Source organism: Melanotaenia boesemani, chromosome 18 (assembly GCF_017639745.1).
Source record: "Melanotaenia boesemani isolate fMelBoe1 chromosome 18, fMelBoe1.pri, whole genome shotgun sequence".
Classification (NCBI taxonomy): Eukaryota; Metazoa; Chordata; class Actinopteri; order Atheriniformes; family Melanotaeniidae; genus Melanotaenia; species Melanotaenia boesemani.
In genome coordinates this window covers 19313555-19330350 of record NC_055699.1, presented here as the reverse complement: position 1 = coordinate 19330350, position 16796 = coordinate 19313555, and the positions used below count along the sequence as shown (strand labels likewise).

The window sequence follows — 16796 nt, the reverse complement described above, 5'->3', positions numbered from 1 at the left end:
TCAAGTCCGATGCAAGACAGAGAGATACAGAAGATCCTTCCTTCCAGCAGCTATCAGGCTGAAGAACAAAGCCCTTAATTAATTAATGTGATTGTTTAAAAAAAAAAAAAAAAAAAAAAATTACTACTACTACAATATTGAATTTCCCTTTGGGATTAATAAAGTATTTTTCATTTCATTTCATCATTTACCACCACCTTCACAGTCCCCTTCTCAGCTTGACCTCTTTGCCCATTTTTGTATTTTTCAGAAAAAACGAAACACGTGATGCTGCCAAGATGGTAACAGTAGGAACCACCCAATGAGCTTTAATTCAGACACCTGCGGGTGACGTCACGTCCATCTTTAATATAACGTCTATGATTCAGACTCACAGAAAAGAGAACAATGAGTGGGACAACACTGTCAGAGTTTTAGAGCAAAAAGCTCAATTAAAGTCTACAGAGTTGTCTGATTCAGTTTTTACCATAGTGCAGACGGGCCTATCAAACATATGCAGAGACCACCTCTGAATGGCTTTTACTAAGTCCCTAAGAGTAACACAACTCATATCTTTATGGGGGTTGTTAGCATCAAATCAGTCATCCTCTACTCTTTGCCATTTTTGCTGTTGTTTGACAGCACACACAGTGTGGTCCAAACATCTTCGGCCATTCCTCATTTTTTTGTAGGAGAAATATAACATGAAGATTTAGAGCTTCAGAAAATATGAAGAACTCCTTATTGAAATTATTTTTCAACAAAAGGTTCAAGACCAGGAATGATGGTAGTGATGATGATGATGGTAGTATGATGGTGATGACAGTAGTAAAGATGCCGATGATGGTGGTGATGAAGGTAGGAATGATGATGGTGATGATGGTAGTGGAGGTCCTGGTGATGATAGCAGTGAGAATGGTGATGATAATGGTGGTGATGGTAGCGATAATGATAAAGGTAGGGATGATGATGGTGATGGTAGTGAAGATGGCGATGATGGTGGTGATGGTATTGATAATGATGGTAGTGAAGATGGCAAAGATGGTGGTGATGATGGTAAAGATAGTAGTGAAGATGGTGGTGATGGTGGTAGTGATAGTAGTGAAGATAGTGATGATGGTGGTGATGGTATTGATGATGATGATGATGATGGTAGTGAAGATGGTGATGATGGTGGTGATGATGGTACTGATAGTAGTGAAGACGGTGGTGATGGTGATGATGGTAGTGATTGTAGTGAAGATAGTGGCGATGGTACTGATGATGATGATGGTAGTGAAGATGGCAAAGATGGTGGTGGTGATGGTAGTGATAGTAGTGAAGATGATGGTGGTGGTGATGGTAGTGATAGTAAGGAAGATGATGATAAAAGTGATAATGATTGTGAGGATGATTAAAGTGATGATGATTATTACATTAGTATAACTGTTAGTAAGTTACTGTCAGTATTATCTAAAACAGAACCCTGATGGTGATTATGAGGTTATTGAGCTTATCTTTATAATAATGAATATTAATAATATTGGTATTATTACATAAATTACTTACATTTAAATTTTTCCTATTTCACACAACACGCTCACACCAACACTTCACACTTCTTTTACATTTGTTTCTCTATTCCCTCATGTTCTCCTTCATTATGCTGCATTAGCAATTGTTTCTATGTCCTGCTCTACGTTGTCTTTGTTTTTGTACTGTTTTCTAACCCTTGTCATGTAAATAATAAAACTGAACAGACATGGATACATAGTTCTCAGTACCTGCTGTAGTTCTTCGAAGATACTGAGTCTCAACACAAAACACATCCAGCTTCCAGCTGAAACTTGACATCATTCAGGACAACGAGACTCTGTGAGCAGTCAGGAAACAGCCAGAGCATGTTTGCTTTCAGTAAGAAAGCCAGCAGCAGAGAACATAATAGAGGTGCATTATGGGATGTTTTCACAAGAATGTGGGCTGCAGCAGGGCCGTATTAATATTGCATTGAGGGCTAGAAGAGACTGTCTCTATGTGTGTGTTTGAATGTGCTGAGGGGAGTAAAAGAAGTGAATCATGGCCCTCAATGACAGCTGCTTCTCCTTCCTCCAAGACACTTCTGGGCTGATGACAACATACTGAGTGTGTGTGTGCATGGATGTTCACCTGATATGTCGGCTGGTTGCAACAGAGTGAAGCTGAACAGTTTATATAAAGTTACCCCATCAGCTGTGACACTGATGTGCAGATTGAAGCCTGAAATAAATCTGTTTTCTTCATATTGTCTGAGCCAACAAACATCCCAGAGTTCCTGCTTAAAATTCAGTTTTCAACAGCGACTTCCTCGCTTCTAATTCCAACATCTTGTATTCAGCAGCTCCCACTCATCTCTGCTCTCTTCTTCTGTTTTCAATTCCTGCTATGCTTCTCGTTCAGTCCTTCCCTCTCAGTCTGTCTCTCTTGTGAGCTCTTGAACTTCCAATATTTGTCTAAAGATACGCTGCCATTCTCTCTCATACTCCCTTTCTCTCTTTGTTTTTCCTGCTGCCTTCCAGCAAGTTAACTCATCCTTTTTTTCCCCCCTTCACTTGTGCATCAGCTCTGTTATGGTTTGGACTCATGACTCAGTGGTTGCCTCAGGACCGCGGGGCAGGAGCAGTGCTCCTCAGATTAAATGAGGAAATCAAAGGAAAAGAAGGGAAGCGACCGTCTCGCTTTTCTCTGAGAGAAATCTAAAATGAAGCTGAAATATTTTTTTCTTTGACATCATCCTTTCTTTTGTTTCAGCCTAAATATCAACCTGGAAGCATAGCTGAACGCTTTGCAAACGTGCACACACACACAAGCAGGGATCTGTAAAACAACAGCACAGCTGCTCCACTTGCTGTCCAAACAACAGGATGATGTATGCAGCTCTGAAAAGGCAGCCTGACAAGCTGCAATGCTCAGAGGGTAAGTACTCAGCCAGGCAACGGGCTTGAGGTCAGAGAAGAGTGAGGAGTGATATGTTGAGCTCAGAGACCAAACACGTCTCAGTACATCCGACTTCAGAGAAGAACCAGCATCCAGCAGGCGTTACAAGACATCGACCAAATCCTTGTGGAGAGAAAATCGATTTAAAATTATTGTGCATGGTAATACGTGTTTTACATCCATCTATCCATTTTCTTGCCACCTATCTGGGGTCAGGTCGCGAAGCCAGCTGCCTAAGCAAGGAAGCCCAGAATTCCTCTCCCCAGCCACATTTGCCAGCTTGTCTGGAAGGAACTTAAGGCATTTTTAGGCCAGCTGAGAGATGTAGTCCCTCCATTCCCTGGGGTCTCCTCCTGGAGGGACATGCCCGGAACACCTCACCAGGGAGGCATACAGAAGGCTTCTTGACCAGATGGCCGAGCCACCTCATTGGGCTCCTCTCGATGCAGATGAACAGCGACTCTACTCTGGGCCCCTTCCGGATGACCGAGCTTCTCACCTTATCTCCAAGGAAGAGCCCGGCCACCCTGAAGAGAAAACTCGTTTCAGTAGGAACGTAAATTTATTGGTAAATTGAGAACTTCACATTGTGACTCAGCTCCTGGGGCAGGACCTCATTCCTGACCTGGAGAGGTTTTATAAACCATGTAAATCAATTTGTGTGCAACTTTTTTTGCAAATGTGTGTCCAAATGCATCCACAAATATCAAAATAACTTTATACAAACACAGATATAAACTGCACAAACAGTAATAATGTACACACATTTTTTACCTTTAATCTCACAAATGTAATGTTTTGTAATTAAAATGGCTCCTGCACATACAAGTCGTTAAATATGCGAGGATGATAAAACTGCATTTATGCACATATCAGTTTACAAGTGCACAAGGAGTTTTAAAACTCCTTCAGGAGCCTCTAAAGCCCCATTTCCACCAAGGGATCTGGCTCAGGATGGGATGTTGTCGGGCAGTTTGGTTCAGTGAACTCTACTGTTTCCACATCCAACCATAACATTACCTGGGGTATAAACAAAGAAGAATGAGACACAGAAACAAAGGAAATGAGTGGTGGACATCCAGCTGTCCTTTCTTCTCGTTGTTTGGCTTTAAAACAATAATAAAATCTACCGTATATTTTTACATGCCACTATTTTCCGCTTTGTTTTTGTAGCTTTCGACCATTCAATGGATTGCAGTCAAGCTCCACCCTTTTGGGTCGGATTGGTAAGATTAGGACCAAAAAAAAAATATTCTGTTGTTAGAAATTCGGATAGTCTGGCACCCTTCTGTTTTTGACTGTGGAAATGCTAATAAACACAAACCATCCCATACCAAGCCGGACCCTGTGGTGGAAACATTTATGCTGCGTTTAAGTGCTGGTGGAAAAATGGATCATCTGTATATTGATCAGATTTTTTCTAAAGTTATTTCAGAGGGAAAGACAATTTCTATGACAGAAAAGGTCATCCTTGATGATACCAAGCTAGCTGTTTAGCTACATAGACAGCTAGATACACAGCTTGATAAACAGATCTGTGCATGTCTGTATGTAGTAAGGCGGATTTATACTTGCGCGGCGTCTGCGTGCACTCGGTTACGGTGTAGCTGACACTGGTAAATTTGCTCTTTTGATCTCATAATTATTCTTGTGAGGTTAAAAGTAAAAAAAGAAATGTGTGTAAATTATTAGTTTGTGCAGTTTGTAATTTGCGTGTGTGTGAAGTTATTTTGATATTTGTGTGTGCATATTTTAACACACCTTTGCAAGTACCCAGTTACATGTGCAGTCGATTTTCTCTCCATGCATCCTCCACAACTTTTACTAACCGTCATGGTTGGGGTTGCCCAGCGTCCACGGCTCATCCGAGTCAAAGTGCGTGTCGCCTCCTATTCCAGGCCCTGGAAAGTAAGCGTGCGCCAGGAAGCCCCCCTCGCCATCAAAGGGTGAGCTGTCTCCATGGAAACCTGAAGCAAAGATGATGGTGATGTCTACATCTTTCTTGGACCTTTCCAGCTCGCTGTAGGGAACGGCCTCAAAGCGCAGCGGCGTCACGTTCTGCCACACGTCGAATGCTCGTCGAATCGCATCGTGGGTCTCCTCTGCACCCACTTTGGGTGTCACGTTCTTTATGCTGCAAAGTCAGGAAACAAAAAGTGGGAAAACAATTAAAAAAAGAGAAATCAACAGCTTGTCAATTAACATGATCTCACAATTCAATCAAAAATAAATAAATAAAAAGCTTTGCTCTGCTTTCCCTGCATGCTGGGTTATTTCACGCTCCTCCGGCTCGCCAACAGAGAGCCAAATGGAGCGATTTGTGGGGGGAAACGACTGAGTCCTCCCCTGCTGGCTTTAAGTTGCTCCAGGTGTGCAGAGGATGGGACAATTTCCTGCCACTGGAAGTTATTTTCTAATTAAGGATTATCAACAGACCACTGCCTGCTGAGAGCTCCGGTCTGATTCTGGCAATCAGAAAAAAAAGAAGTGAGAACCTCTCAGCGCTTTATTAGCTCTGAAAATATCTCTGTCATGCTCTGTTAAAATTTGGTTGGCCTCCAAGGATTTACAGAAAGGTGTAGCTTTCATCATCCAGCTCAGACACTCGTCTGTTTACGTGTCATTTGTCTCACGATGCTCCTGATGTCGGAGAAAAGCGGCTGTCCGATGCTCAGCTGATAAGCACGGTGTGTGAATGAAGCAGATAAGCAGCGCTCCACTAATTTTTTTTCCCCCTCTAGTCCTCCCATTAAAGTGTTTGAAGTTCATTTAAGATTTCCGTCTTCTCTTCCCATCCCACGTCTCTCCTTTGTGTACACTGTGCCACCTCCTCTCCTTTGTTCCGCTCTTCATGTCAGCTCTTTACAGTGGCAGTTTGGCTGTCAGGCTGTCACTTTCCATAACAGGAATAAATATTATCAGAAAGTCTGTCTTGTGCTGCGCGGCACACTCACATCTTCATGCGAGAGCTCACATTTATAGTCAAATCAAAGTTGGTGAACAGAGAAATCGTTCTAACGTTTTAATTGCTTTGAATGAAAGACTGTGTTCCTTTTAAGACTGATGTTGGAGCCACCTTAGCAGCGATGTATTTACTTTGGTAAAGCTGTGCGGTAATAATGACTTCAGATTAGAGAAGAGCACCAACACACTTTATTAAAAATATGAAACGTCATTTCCCGAGATGCGATCAGGTGAGAGGCGGACAGCCTGGACAGGCCCTTTTAATTCCAGGAAAACGCTGATCATTTAGGGTGTCATTTGCATACATGTAGCCCACTTGTTTGCAACTTTTCAACCTCCATCTTATTGCAAAGCAAAATCTTTGACCCTACATTGAGCCCATTTCCCTCTTCTCTGTTTTTTGCTCCAAACACATCTCACTCCTTCTCTCAAGTAGTTCATGAATGGTAAATGGTAAACCCCCAGCCATGTCTTGTTGTCATTTTAATCAACACAGAATATTTTTAATTAATCCTTTTTTTCTTTTTTAAATCTGATATTTTCTAAATATTAAATTTAGAAATCAATTTATTTTTCTACATCAGTATTTAATATTTATTGTATTATTTATTCTTCTTATTATATTATTATTTTCTCATGATTGCATTTATTTATTTTTTATGTTTATTTTCTTTGTTTTTTTCCTTTGTCATTTTATTAAATTTCGAAATGATACATTTATTTATCTATATTAATAGTGAATATCTATGGTATCGTTTATGTTTATTATAATAAAATTATTACTATTTTCAGTTTTTTTCTTTATTATTTCATTTAGTTTCTAAATATTAAATGTAAATATTGATTTATTATTCCATATATATAGTAATTAGGGCTGGGCAACATATTGAGATTTTGAAATATATCGAGACTTTATCAGACGCAATATAGAAGGAGGGAATATCGTTTATATCGAGATAGCTTGTTTTGAGTTGAAAGCATCTTTTCTTTTGCATTTTGCACAGCAGTATTTTTCTTATGGTCATTGAAAAGTATTTTTAATTTATTTTGTTTTAGAAGCATTTATTTTAATGTAAAGGTACTTTAATTTCAGTCAACTGTTTTAATGTGCTGCTGATTAAAAGTATATTTAGCACTGAAGGCTGTAAATTAGAACTGTCTCTTTGGTTACTTGACAAAAATAAATAAATAAATATATCAGAATATATATCGTATATCGTGATTCAGGTAAAAAATATCGAGATATAAAGATTTAGTTCATATCGCCCAGCCCTAATAGTAATATTCACTATTAATCTGTTATTTATTGTTCTTATTATTATATTATTTTATTATAATTTTATTTATTAAGTTTCTTTAAAAAATCTGTTGTGCTTATTAACATTCAGCTATGTTTGTTGTTGTTGAAAGGGACCATTTTAGTCCACAAAACATCAATCAGTGGATGACATGGAGGTTATATAGATAAGATGCCTCCAGGTCGTTGTTTTAGTTGTTTAGATTGATGTTCCTGTTGTTGTCACCACTGCACTAAACGCACTGCATCAGTCAAAAGACAAGAATCTTCCCAACACCGGCAACCATTTACAGTTTGGTAAAGTTGCTTTAATGTTTATGCTAAATTCCCACAGCGCGTGTGTGTGTGTGTGTGTGTGTGTGTGTGTGTAATGGACCAAATGTTGACAAACCATCACAATGAACCCAACTCCTCTCAACATTATGTATTCAGAGAGCAAGTAAATAACCGTTGTGCTGGAAAATGAGCTGCAGCTGAATTGTGACAGCTCACGGTTAAATATGGTCAGACGACACATTAAATCCTGGGGATTTCGTCCCTGTCTTCTAACAAACTAGTGGACAGAAAATATCTCCAACACACATTTATGTGTTTGCTTTGCAGCATTTTATTTACACAACATTATGCAAATCAAACCTTTTACTGATTTTGCATGTTTAAACGAACGATTTAATAGAATAAATGCCACCGGGGATATTTTACAGTGAACACTATTTGTTACAAATCCTCAGTGCTCTTTAGTTTTACAAATGAGCAGCTTAAAAAATGAGCACATCTTTAGTGGCATGAGTAATCAGTGCATGTGTTTAAAAGAACACAAACAATCTGGAGGGTCAGTTGTAATGGCCCTGCTGAACGAATCATCTCCACCGGACTGAGGCAGTGTAGGGAACTTTATCTTTCATTTGACTTATATACAGCAAGTAAGAATACAAGTTTGATAAACATCCCCCTTTTTTTACATCTAAATCAGCTCACTGGGAGTTGCCTTCTCTGATAAATAATGAATGAAAAATGCAGCAGCTCCATGGTTTTCCACCAATACCCATCCTTGTCCTGCTCAATCAGAGGCCTAAGCATTAACTTAAGGAATTAAAAGATATTTTAAGGGCAAGGTGGATAAAGAGAGGAAGAAAATCACAACAGATAAGAATCCCAGGCTGCTCTGAGACTAGAGCAGATATTAAACTCCATGTTGGGAAGTGATAATGATTCCGGATGTGACTTGTGCTGTAATAGTACCTGCACACAGGGAGAACAGTAGGGATGCCGAAGCTAATTAGTGCCTCCATGCAGCGAGTACTGTATGGGGCTACACAGAAACTAGCTCACACCAGGGGCGGTCATGCATTTCTTATGCTTTCCAAATGTCAGCATTGTTATTTAAGATTATTCTGAAGCTTAAAGGCTGAAAGAGAAAGCCAGGGGTTTTTACTGGAGACTTTATGAAGCAGATCATTAAAACAAAGACCACTCTGCATCATAGAAGCACTGCAGTAGGTTTTAATAATTTCTTTATTTCTTCTTTTAGGTTTAGGCCATAGAGAGACTCATTTAGTCCATTACTCTCTCTCTTCTGCCTCCTATGAGGCCTGTAACACTCAACAACCCTCCAAGTCTATTATTACCTTCTGATGGACCATAAGGGAAGTAGCCTGAAGGCCCACAGTAGCACACACAGCTAGCGCAGCTCATGCTACCACCCACAAAACTGACAGGGATACACTTCACTGCCAGTGTTCTCCCCTGGTCTGGAGTTCAGCTGCTTCTGTTTCTGTTTAGTTGCCTGTTCTATATGAAAGACATTACCTCTCGTATGATCCGGCGCTGTATATGTAGAAAATACAATAAATAAAATTAACTTATTCGGGGCACCATCCTAATATAATGCTAGAGGAAACACTGAAGTTATAAACTACTTGGGATTTCTCATCTTGAACACAAAGAAAAGTCTGTTGATTACTTTAGAAATAAACTCCTCAACTGTAGTAAATAGAGTTAGAATTACTGAAGAAGCAGCCAAACTAAAGACTATCACTCTGCCAGACAATAATATTAATGGTGCATTTCTTTGTAGGTTTAATCGTAAGCGTTTGTAGTGGGATGGCGTGTTTGACATTATTGTTGTCAATTAAAGGGGGGCCCTGCAGAAAAGTTTGGGAACCACTGGATTAAGTCATTCTTTGTCAGATTTCTTGGTTATAGAAGAATGACCAAGATGTCATTTTAAAGGACTGCTCGCCTTCAGAAAGAAAGAAAGAAAGAAAGAAAGAAAGAAAGAAAGAAAGAAAGAAAGAAAGAAAGAAAGAAAGAAAGAAAGAAAGAAAGAAAGAAAGAAAGAAAGAAAGAAAGAAAGAAAGAAAGAAAGAAAGAAAGAAAGAAAGAAAGAAAGAAAGAAAGAAAGAAAGAAAGAAAGAAAGGCAGGGGTGGCATGGGATCCGGCATATCCGGCCTTGCTGCTGTCGATGGGGGCCCTTCGCTAGCAGAGGAGCTTAACCTCTTCTTTGCCCGCTTCGAGATGGAGCCACCGGAGGTAGCTGCACCACAGTCACCAGCCCTCAACTGCCCCTCCCTCACTCTGGAGGAACATGAGGTGAGGCGCAAACTGAGGGCTGTGAATCCGAGGAAGGCTGCTGGACCAGATGGCATTGCTGGACAGGTGCTGAAGGACTGCACGGACCAGCTGGCGGGGGTCTTCACCAAGATCTTCAACCAGTCCTTACTCTAGTCCACTGTCCCAGCCTGCCTGAAGTCCTCAACCATTACCCTCTGCCCAAAAAGTCCACAATCAGCAGCCTAAATGACTACAGACCAGTTGCACTCACCCCGGTCATCATGAAGTGCTTTGGAAAACTGGTACGTAGTCACATTATTTCCTGCCTCCCACCTACATTGGGCAGTCACCAGTTTGTATACAGGGCAAACAGATCCACAGAGGATGCCCTCACCACCACTCTCCACACTGCTCTGTCACACTTGGAGCAGTCAGGGAGTTACGCGAGGCTGCTCTTTGTAGACTTCAGCTCTGCTTTTAACACTATCCTCCCACACAGACTGAAGACCAAACTAGAGACCCTTGGACTCTCCAATTCCATCTGCCTCTGGATTTTGGACTTCCTGACAGGCCGCTCTCAGAGGGTTAGAGTAGGCGCCCACATGTCCACAGCCCTCAGCCTCAACACTGGCTCCCCACAGGGCTGTGTACTGAGCCCCCTGCTCTACACCCTCTACACCCATGACTGCACCTCCATTCACCCCAGCAACACCATCATCAAGTTTGCTGATGACACCACTGTGTAGGGGCTTATCTCCGGGGGGGATGAGTCCGCCTATCGGAACCAGGTGGAGCGGCTCTGTGTCTGGTGTGGGGACAAACACCTGGTCCTAAACACCACCAAGACCAAGGAACTGATAGTGGATTACAGGAGGAAGAAAACAGACATTCAGCCTCTGTACATCGGCGGGGACTGTGTGGAGAGGGTGGCTGCCTTCAAGTTTCTGGGCGTTACCATTCAGCAGGACCTGAGCTGGAGCGCTAACACCACTGCTCTGGTGAAGAAGGCCCAGCAGAGAATGTACTTTCTCAGACTCTTAAAGAAGAACAACCTGGGTGAGAAACTGCTGGTGTCCTTTTACCGCAGACAGGAAAGCGCTCCAGAGGGTGACCACCACAGGACAGAAGATCATTGGCTGCCCTCTCCCATCTCTGGAAGAGCTATACAGTTCCCGCTGCCTCAAAAAAGCAGAAAACATTTTACGGGACTCCTTCCACCCCGGATACTCTCTCTTTGCACTGCTGCCTTTGGGCAGAAGATACAGGAAAATTAAAGAAAGGACAAATAGACTAAAGAACAGTTTTTATCCAAGAGCCATTGTAGTTTTAAATGCTGCCATAATTTGAGTGCCTTTTTAATGCAACATTCAACTTTTCTGTGCAATATTAGGGAGCCATGAATGAATTAGTTGGATGTATGGATGTGTGTGTGTGTGTGTTTAACTTTACACTTTTATCTCGTGATTTATTTATTTGTTTTTATTTGATTTTATTTATTTATTTATTTACACATGCACCGAGAAGGACCGCACTCAATTTCGTTGTATAATGTACAATGACAATAAAGTTACTCATTCATTCATTCAGTTTATTCGTTCCATGTTGGAATTCGAGCACAAAAAAACACGTTCGCTGAACATGACATTACAGACGAGAAAAAACAAAAGGAGTCTGAAACTTTTTTGATGGGAAGTTTTGCTGTTTCGAGGCTGATGTACTTTTTCAGTACTTTTCATCTAGGTTTCGTCTAACAGGCAGCTGAAAGTTAAAAGCCAGCAAAGATGTTTTTCCCTCTTTCATATATCTCAATTCAGCTTTAAAATAAATGTTTAAAACATTTTATTATGTGGTTACCAGTAAGAAGCCGCCCAAGCCCAGAGGTCCTGTAGCGTTTTTTATCTGTTTTCTGAGTTGTTTGATTCATTGTTTACAAAACAGAGGGGAACTTTAGTTACTTTCTTTGTTACTATATTATTTTTTTTCATGTTGGAGTCAAACGATAAAAATAAATTTATACATTTATATTGTTGTGAAATTAATTATAGTACAATAATCATGATAATTGTAACAGTGTGATTATTTCTTTGGTAATAATCGTACCAATCTTCCCTACCTGTGCAGGTAATGTAAGTCCAAACCAACTATCTCAAAGAAAATGTGTTTATTTTATAAAATGTCCCTTTTAATGTTTGAGCAGACCCAGATTGCAGCCCACTCTGCACATCTTCTATCAGCAACAAGAGTTAGGTACTCATATACGATTTAAATAGGCAACTTGCCACAGTACACACAGAATCTTAAAGGAGATTATGAGACTCTTCAAATGAATGTGCTTCATCCTCCGTTGCACCAATCTGAGATAAAAAGGAGCAGCTGCAGGCACATCCGGCTACGGACCAGAGGCCACGCACACGTACGCGCATGTTCAAAATGTTCCAAACTTATTACATAACCCTAATCTGTCAGAGAGCACTGCTTTCCACCGGTGTTTCCTCACTCTTCTCTTTCTCTCTGCAGCTGCTTCATCAAACACGCTCATTTGCTTCCTTTCATATTAGTGTTGTCACAAATGCAGCATGGGCTCACGAGACTAATTTAAACCAAGTCCCAGAGGAACGCTTTTAGAAAACAGGAAAAATGCCAGGGCATGAAACCGGGCAGATGTGCAATCAGTGATATACAGCTCTACTTCAGCTGTAGGTCACTGATCCATAGATTAAATTTAGCATGTAATACTGTCTATATATTTATTCCCAAGGCAGAGCAAAAAATAAAAAACAGGATCAATTCTTAAGGATTATCCTAAGAAACATGGTGCTGGGGGCAAGCATTGCTATAGCACCAATAAAATATTACTGAATCTGGGCTACTGGCATCATTAAATCAACAGAGAAGTATTACATAACAGCACATACAACATCCATATACACTCTTTTCCCATTTTCATTAAAGCTGATCGTTCGAGCGAGACCGAAAGATGGCTTTTCTGCAAAGTTTCATGTCGACTTTTAGTGCAGTCAAACTTTTGTTGACCCTTAATTCTGCAGCTTTGCGTCCATTATATGAGTTCAAATCCTGTCTATTGAGTTAAGATGTCACTCCTTTCCTTTGTGAGAAATTACAGGCAGACACAGGTATTTCTAGGAAAAATTAGCGAGCTATTTTTAAAAAAGAGGACATTGTGGGCAAGATGTGAATGAAAATGACAGTGGCAGGGCATTTCTTTATCTGCCTCTGTGCTTTATTTTCATGAAAAGGTCAGTGAGACTGGTTGAGTCCTGCAGCTCTGTTTGTGTGCCTGCATGTGTGCAGATATCTCTCATTTCTTTGTAGCTGCAGGCTTGTACAGGGTTCATCTTCTCAACTGGGTGTCTTTACAACTTGACAAAAGGTCTTTTGATGGCAAAAGTCAGAGCATGCTGCGTTTGTGTTGTTGCGTGGTAACAGGGATTCACAGGAAGCTGGATTACTATGAAATAGAGCAAAACGTTAGCTAAATTGAAAATAATATACATTTTATCCACGAGTTAATGCAAAAAAAAATTAAGCTGTTAAGGCAAATTGTACAAAAAATAGAGACAACGTAGAAGTTTATAATTCTCTACTTTAACACAAAAAATTTAATTTAAAATCATTTTCCTTTAAGAAATGACAGACCACCTTGTCTCATAGTCATTTATCTGCCATTCAGTAGGAGTGTAAAGTAATAAATCTGTATGCAATAATTGTAAACAGGAGTTGGCCTAGATAATTAATTAATTATTTAATAAATAAATAAATAAATAAATCTGGCTTATTTGAATTTTCAGAAATGAAATAACGGTTTCACAAATCTATGAGCTCTGTAGAATAATTCAGCCCAGCCTGAACATGCTAAGTCTTTAGTTTTCCAGCAAGATCTGGTCTAATGTGGTCATGGTCCCCAAAAAAGCAGCAGAATCGTCCAGTTGTGTAAAATCACAAATCATAAGCTAACTTCAGCAACGTCACTGTGAACATTTCATGCTCTTTCTTATATAAATGACAGCACGGGTGTTCCCGTCAACCACGCCCACCTCAAAAAGCAACAGGAAGTCCAACAAGCACTGTTTCCAAAAACATATGCAGAATAGCATCTCTGAACACACAACATGTCCAACCTCGAAGCAGATGGGCTACAGCAGCAGAAGACCATGCCGGCTGCCACTCCGGTCAGCTAAGAACAGGAAACCGAGGCTACAATTTACACAGACCCACCTAAACTGGACAACCAAGCTCCAGACGTCACATGACTCTTATTTTATGCCGCTGTATTAGCAGGAAAATCCATTTCAAAATGAGTGGCTCCGGCTACAATTAAACTAGATAGATTAAATATGTCCGACCCTTATCATGTCCCCAGGATGCTTTTTTTAAAAACTTTTGAGGCAGTCGGAGCGGCCTTTTTACCAGACCTGCAGGACTTATACAACTACTTATTATATTTTTCTCTACCTACTTCTGAGAATAGCTTAAAGCTTACAAAAGCCTGGAGGCAATATTAATGGACTTTTGGATTAATGGTTTTGTTAAGGGTATTCACATCTGGAGTCTTCCTGCGAAGGACTGCCCTGTTGTCACTGGCTGGGTAAGTGTAACTTTGTCCTAACCCAGTTTGCATAAGCAATGGGCAGTGTAGTGCAAGTTATCGATGTCTGTGCTAACTTGTATGTTGAGATCAGACATGTCAACAGCACGTTTGCATTGAGAGATTATTTTCCGAAGGAAGATTGTAATGATTCTGCAAACGTTTTTACGTCGCGTTTGCTTGTTACTGTGTGAGGACAGGAAGCCCCGCAAAATCCACGCCATAATACGGTGGTCTAACGTGTTTAATAAAAGTAGGTAGTCCGTTAGAATTCATAATAAAAGCATGTAAAATAAACAGTGTTGGGAGTAACGATATTACTTTTTTGGGTAGCGAAGTAAAATAATGCATTACGCTTAAAATATTGGTAACCTGATATGAGGTGGTCGCTGTATGAGTGGAATCCATTGCCATATCGCTTGCATTTTTGATAGCAGTTATCTATCGCTCTCTACATTTTAGATCTTTGGTAATTCTGTAAAATGCTCTTTCCTTCGCACGTCCTCGGTTGTTCTGGCATCCCAGGGCACAACAGCTATCCACCATATTTACCATTTATTTACTAGTTTAGCTGCAAGCGACAAAATACCTGGCTGTAATTTGAATAGCGCGCATTCCTGCCAAAATGACAAAATTGATTTTGACTGTTGTGTGCCAGGATTGTGCAACGTAAACTCCTGGAGCTACACAATCTACCTGATCTGATGAGTCTCAATTTAAACTGCAACACTCAGATGGGTCATCCTGCTTTTTATCAACAGTTCAGGCCAGTGCTGGTGTAATGGTGTGGGAATATTTTCTTGGCACACTTTAAGCCTCTTAGTACCAACAAGGCCTGGTTTAACAACCACAGCCTAGCTGAGTATTGTTGTTAACCATGTCCATCCCTTTATGACCACAGTGTAGCATCTTCTGATGGCTACTTCCTGCAGGATAATGCACCATGTCACAAAGATCAAATCATCTCCAACTGCTTTCTTGAACATGACAATGAGTTCACTGGACTCCAACGGCCTCCACAGTCACCAGATCTACATCCAACAGAGCATCTTTGGGATCTGGTAAATGGGGAGATTCCCATCACGGATGTGCAGCTGACAAATCTGCAGCAACTGCATGATGCTGTCATGACCATATGGAGCAAAATCTCTTAGGAATGTTTCCAACACCTTGTTAAATCTATGACACCATGAATTATAGCAGTTCTGAAGGCAGAAGGGAGTCCAACCTGGTACTAGTAAGGAGGACCTAATAAAGTGGCAGATCCATTTCCACCTACCTGTATGTGATATGTTTATGTTGCCACTTCTGACCCGTGAGAGCGTACCGCCGTTTTCTGACACTGAATTTGGATGCTCCTCCTATCTGGTCAGGAACCCCACACCTGGGCTTCCTCATCCACCTGCATGAGGAAAGCGAGGAGGCCACAGATCAACACTCATCAGACATTTTGCTTCACCAGCTGCACGTCTTCCACCAACGGATTTAAACGGATAATCAAAATAATCCAAGGAGGGCAAAATGACTTGACAATTCATCATGTAACTGTATCATCATGTACACACACACGATACACATAAGAGGTGGCTCACCTTATGGTGTTATCGCTACATGAAGCCAGAGAAGCAGAAAGAAAAAGAAGCAGACATATTGTTAGCTTATCACATCTCATTCTGTCTCAGCCCAGAGGTTGGACAGCTGTTAGTTTGCGCTCATGTTGCTGGCCACCACATTGCCATGTTACAGTTCAGTGGCAAAATTTGAGCTCATTTGCTATTTGTAGCACAGATGGTATTTCACTGTTGGTGAGGACATTTATGTCAGTGAACACTACTTTAATGCTCCGCAGGTAAAACAAAAAGAGAAAAAAAGACATCTAGGCAGGGCAGCGAGGTTAAAGCAGGTTAACATATATTAGCTGTGCCTGTTGTTACAGCTGCAATCATATCACCATTGTTCTTAAGGAGCGTCCATTAAAATACCTATTTAAAGATTTCTGGAAGCATCCGGTGGGTTTACCCTCCGTAAAACGAGTCCTGAGGTTTGTCTGATCGAACCATGACTAACAGTGTCCCTGCTCTTCCTTCTCCTGCACCGAGCATTAATACTCAGGCATTTTGTATCCTTTGATCAGACATCAGAGATATACTCACTGAAAAAAACTCCCTTTGATCAAATTAAAACAACCCACTTAAGTCGGAACAACTTTGTATCTGGTAAAATCGCCCTGCTTTGCCTTCAGAATGCAAAACATAAGCTGAATGAAAGAAGCAACAACCCTGGTTTTCTGATCTAACTCAAAAACAAACTAACAACTCTGTCAGTAATGTAGTTTATGGAGTGTTTTACCTCCTGGCTGCTGTTAGCTTCTCTCACAAAACAGCCGCCTGTGACTGAGGCACTGAATTCATCTAAATTCCATCTGCTTGTGCTTATAAATTCTT

At 40.7% G+C, this 16796-nt stretch overlaps 1 protein-coding gene across 2 annotated transcripts in view; it reads right to left on the bottom strand.

Annotated features, from left to right (window-relative positions):
* Positions 1-16796, bottom strand: part of LOC121628792 (matrix metalloproteinase-16-like) — an 87263-nt gene that overhangs the window by 50131 nt on the left and 20336 nt on the right. The window contains exons 3-5 of one of the 2 annotated variants that reach the window (XM_041968100.1): positions 15945-15959; positions 15632-15754; positions 4761-5065 (exon numbers count right to left, since the gene is read on the bottom strand). In XM_041968100.1, coding sequence (XP_041824034.1) covers positions 4761-5065; positions 15632-15754; positions 15945-15959 — 443 coding nt within the window. The remainder of the gene's footprint in view (positions 1-4760; positions 5066-15631; positions 15755-15944; positions 15960-16796) is intronic. The other variant, XM_041968102.1, reaches the window with a different exon arrangement.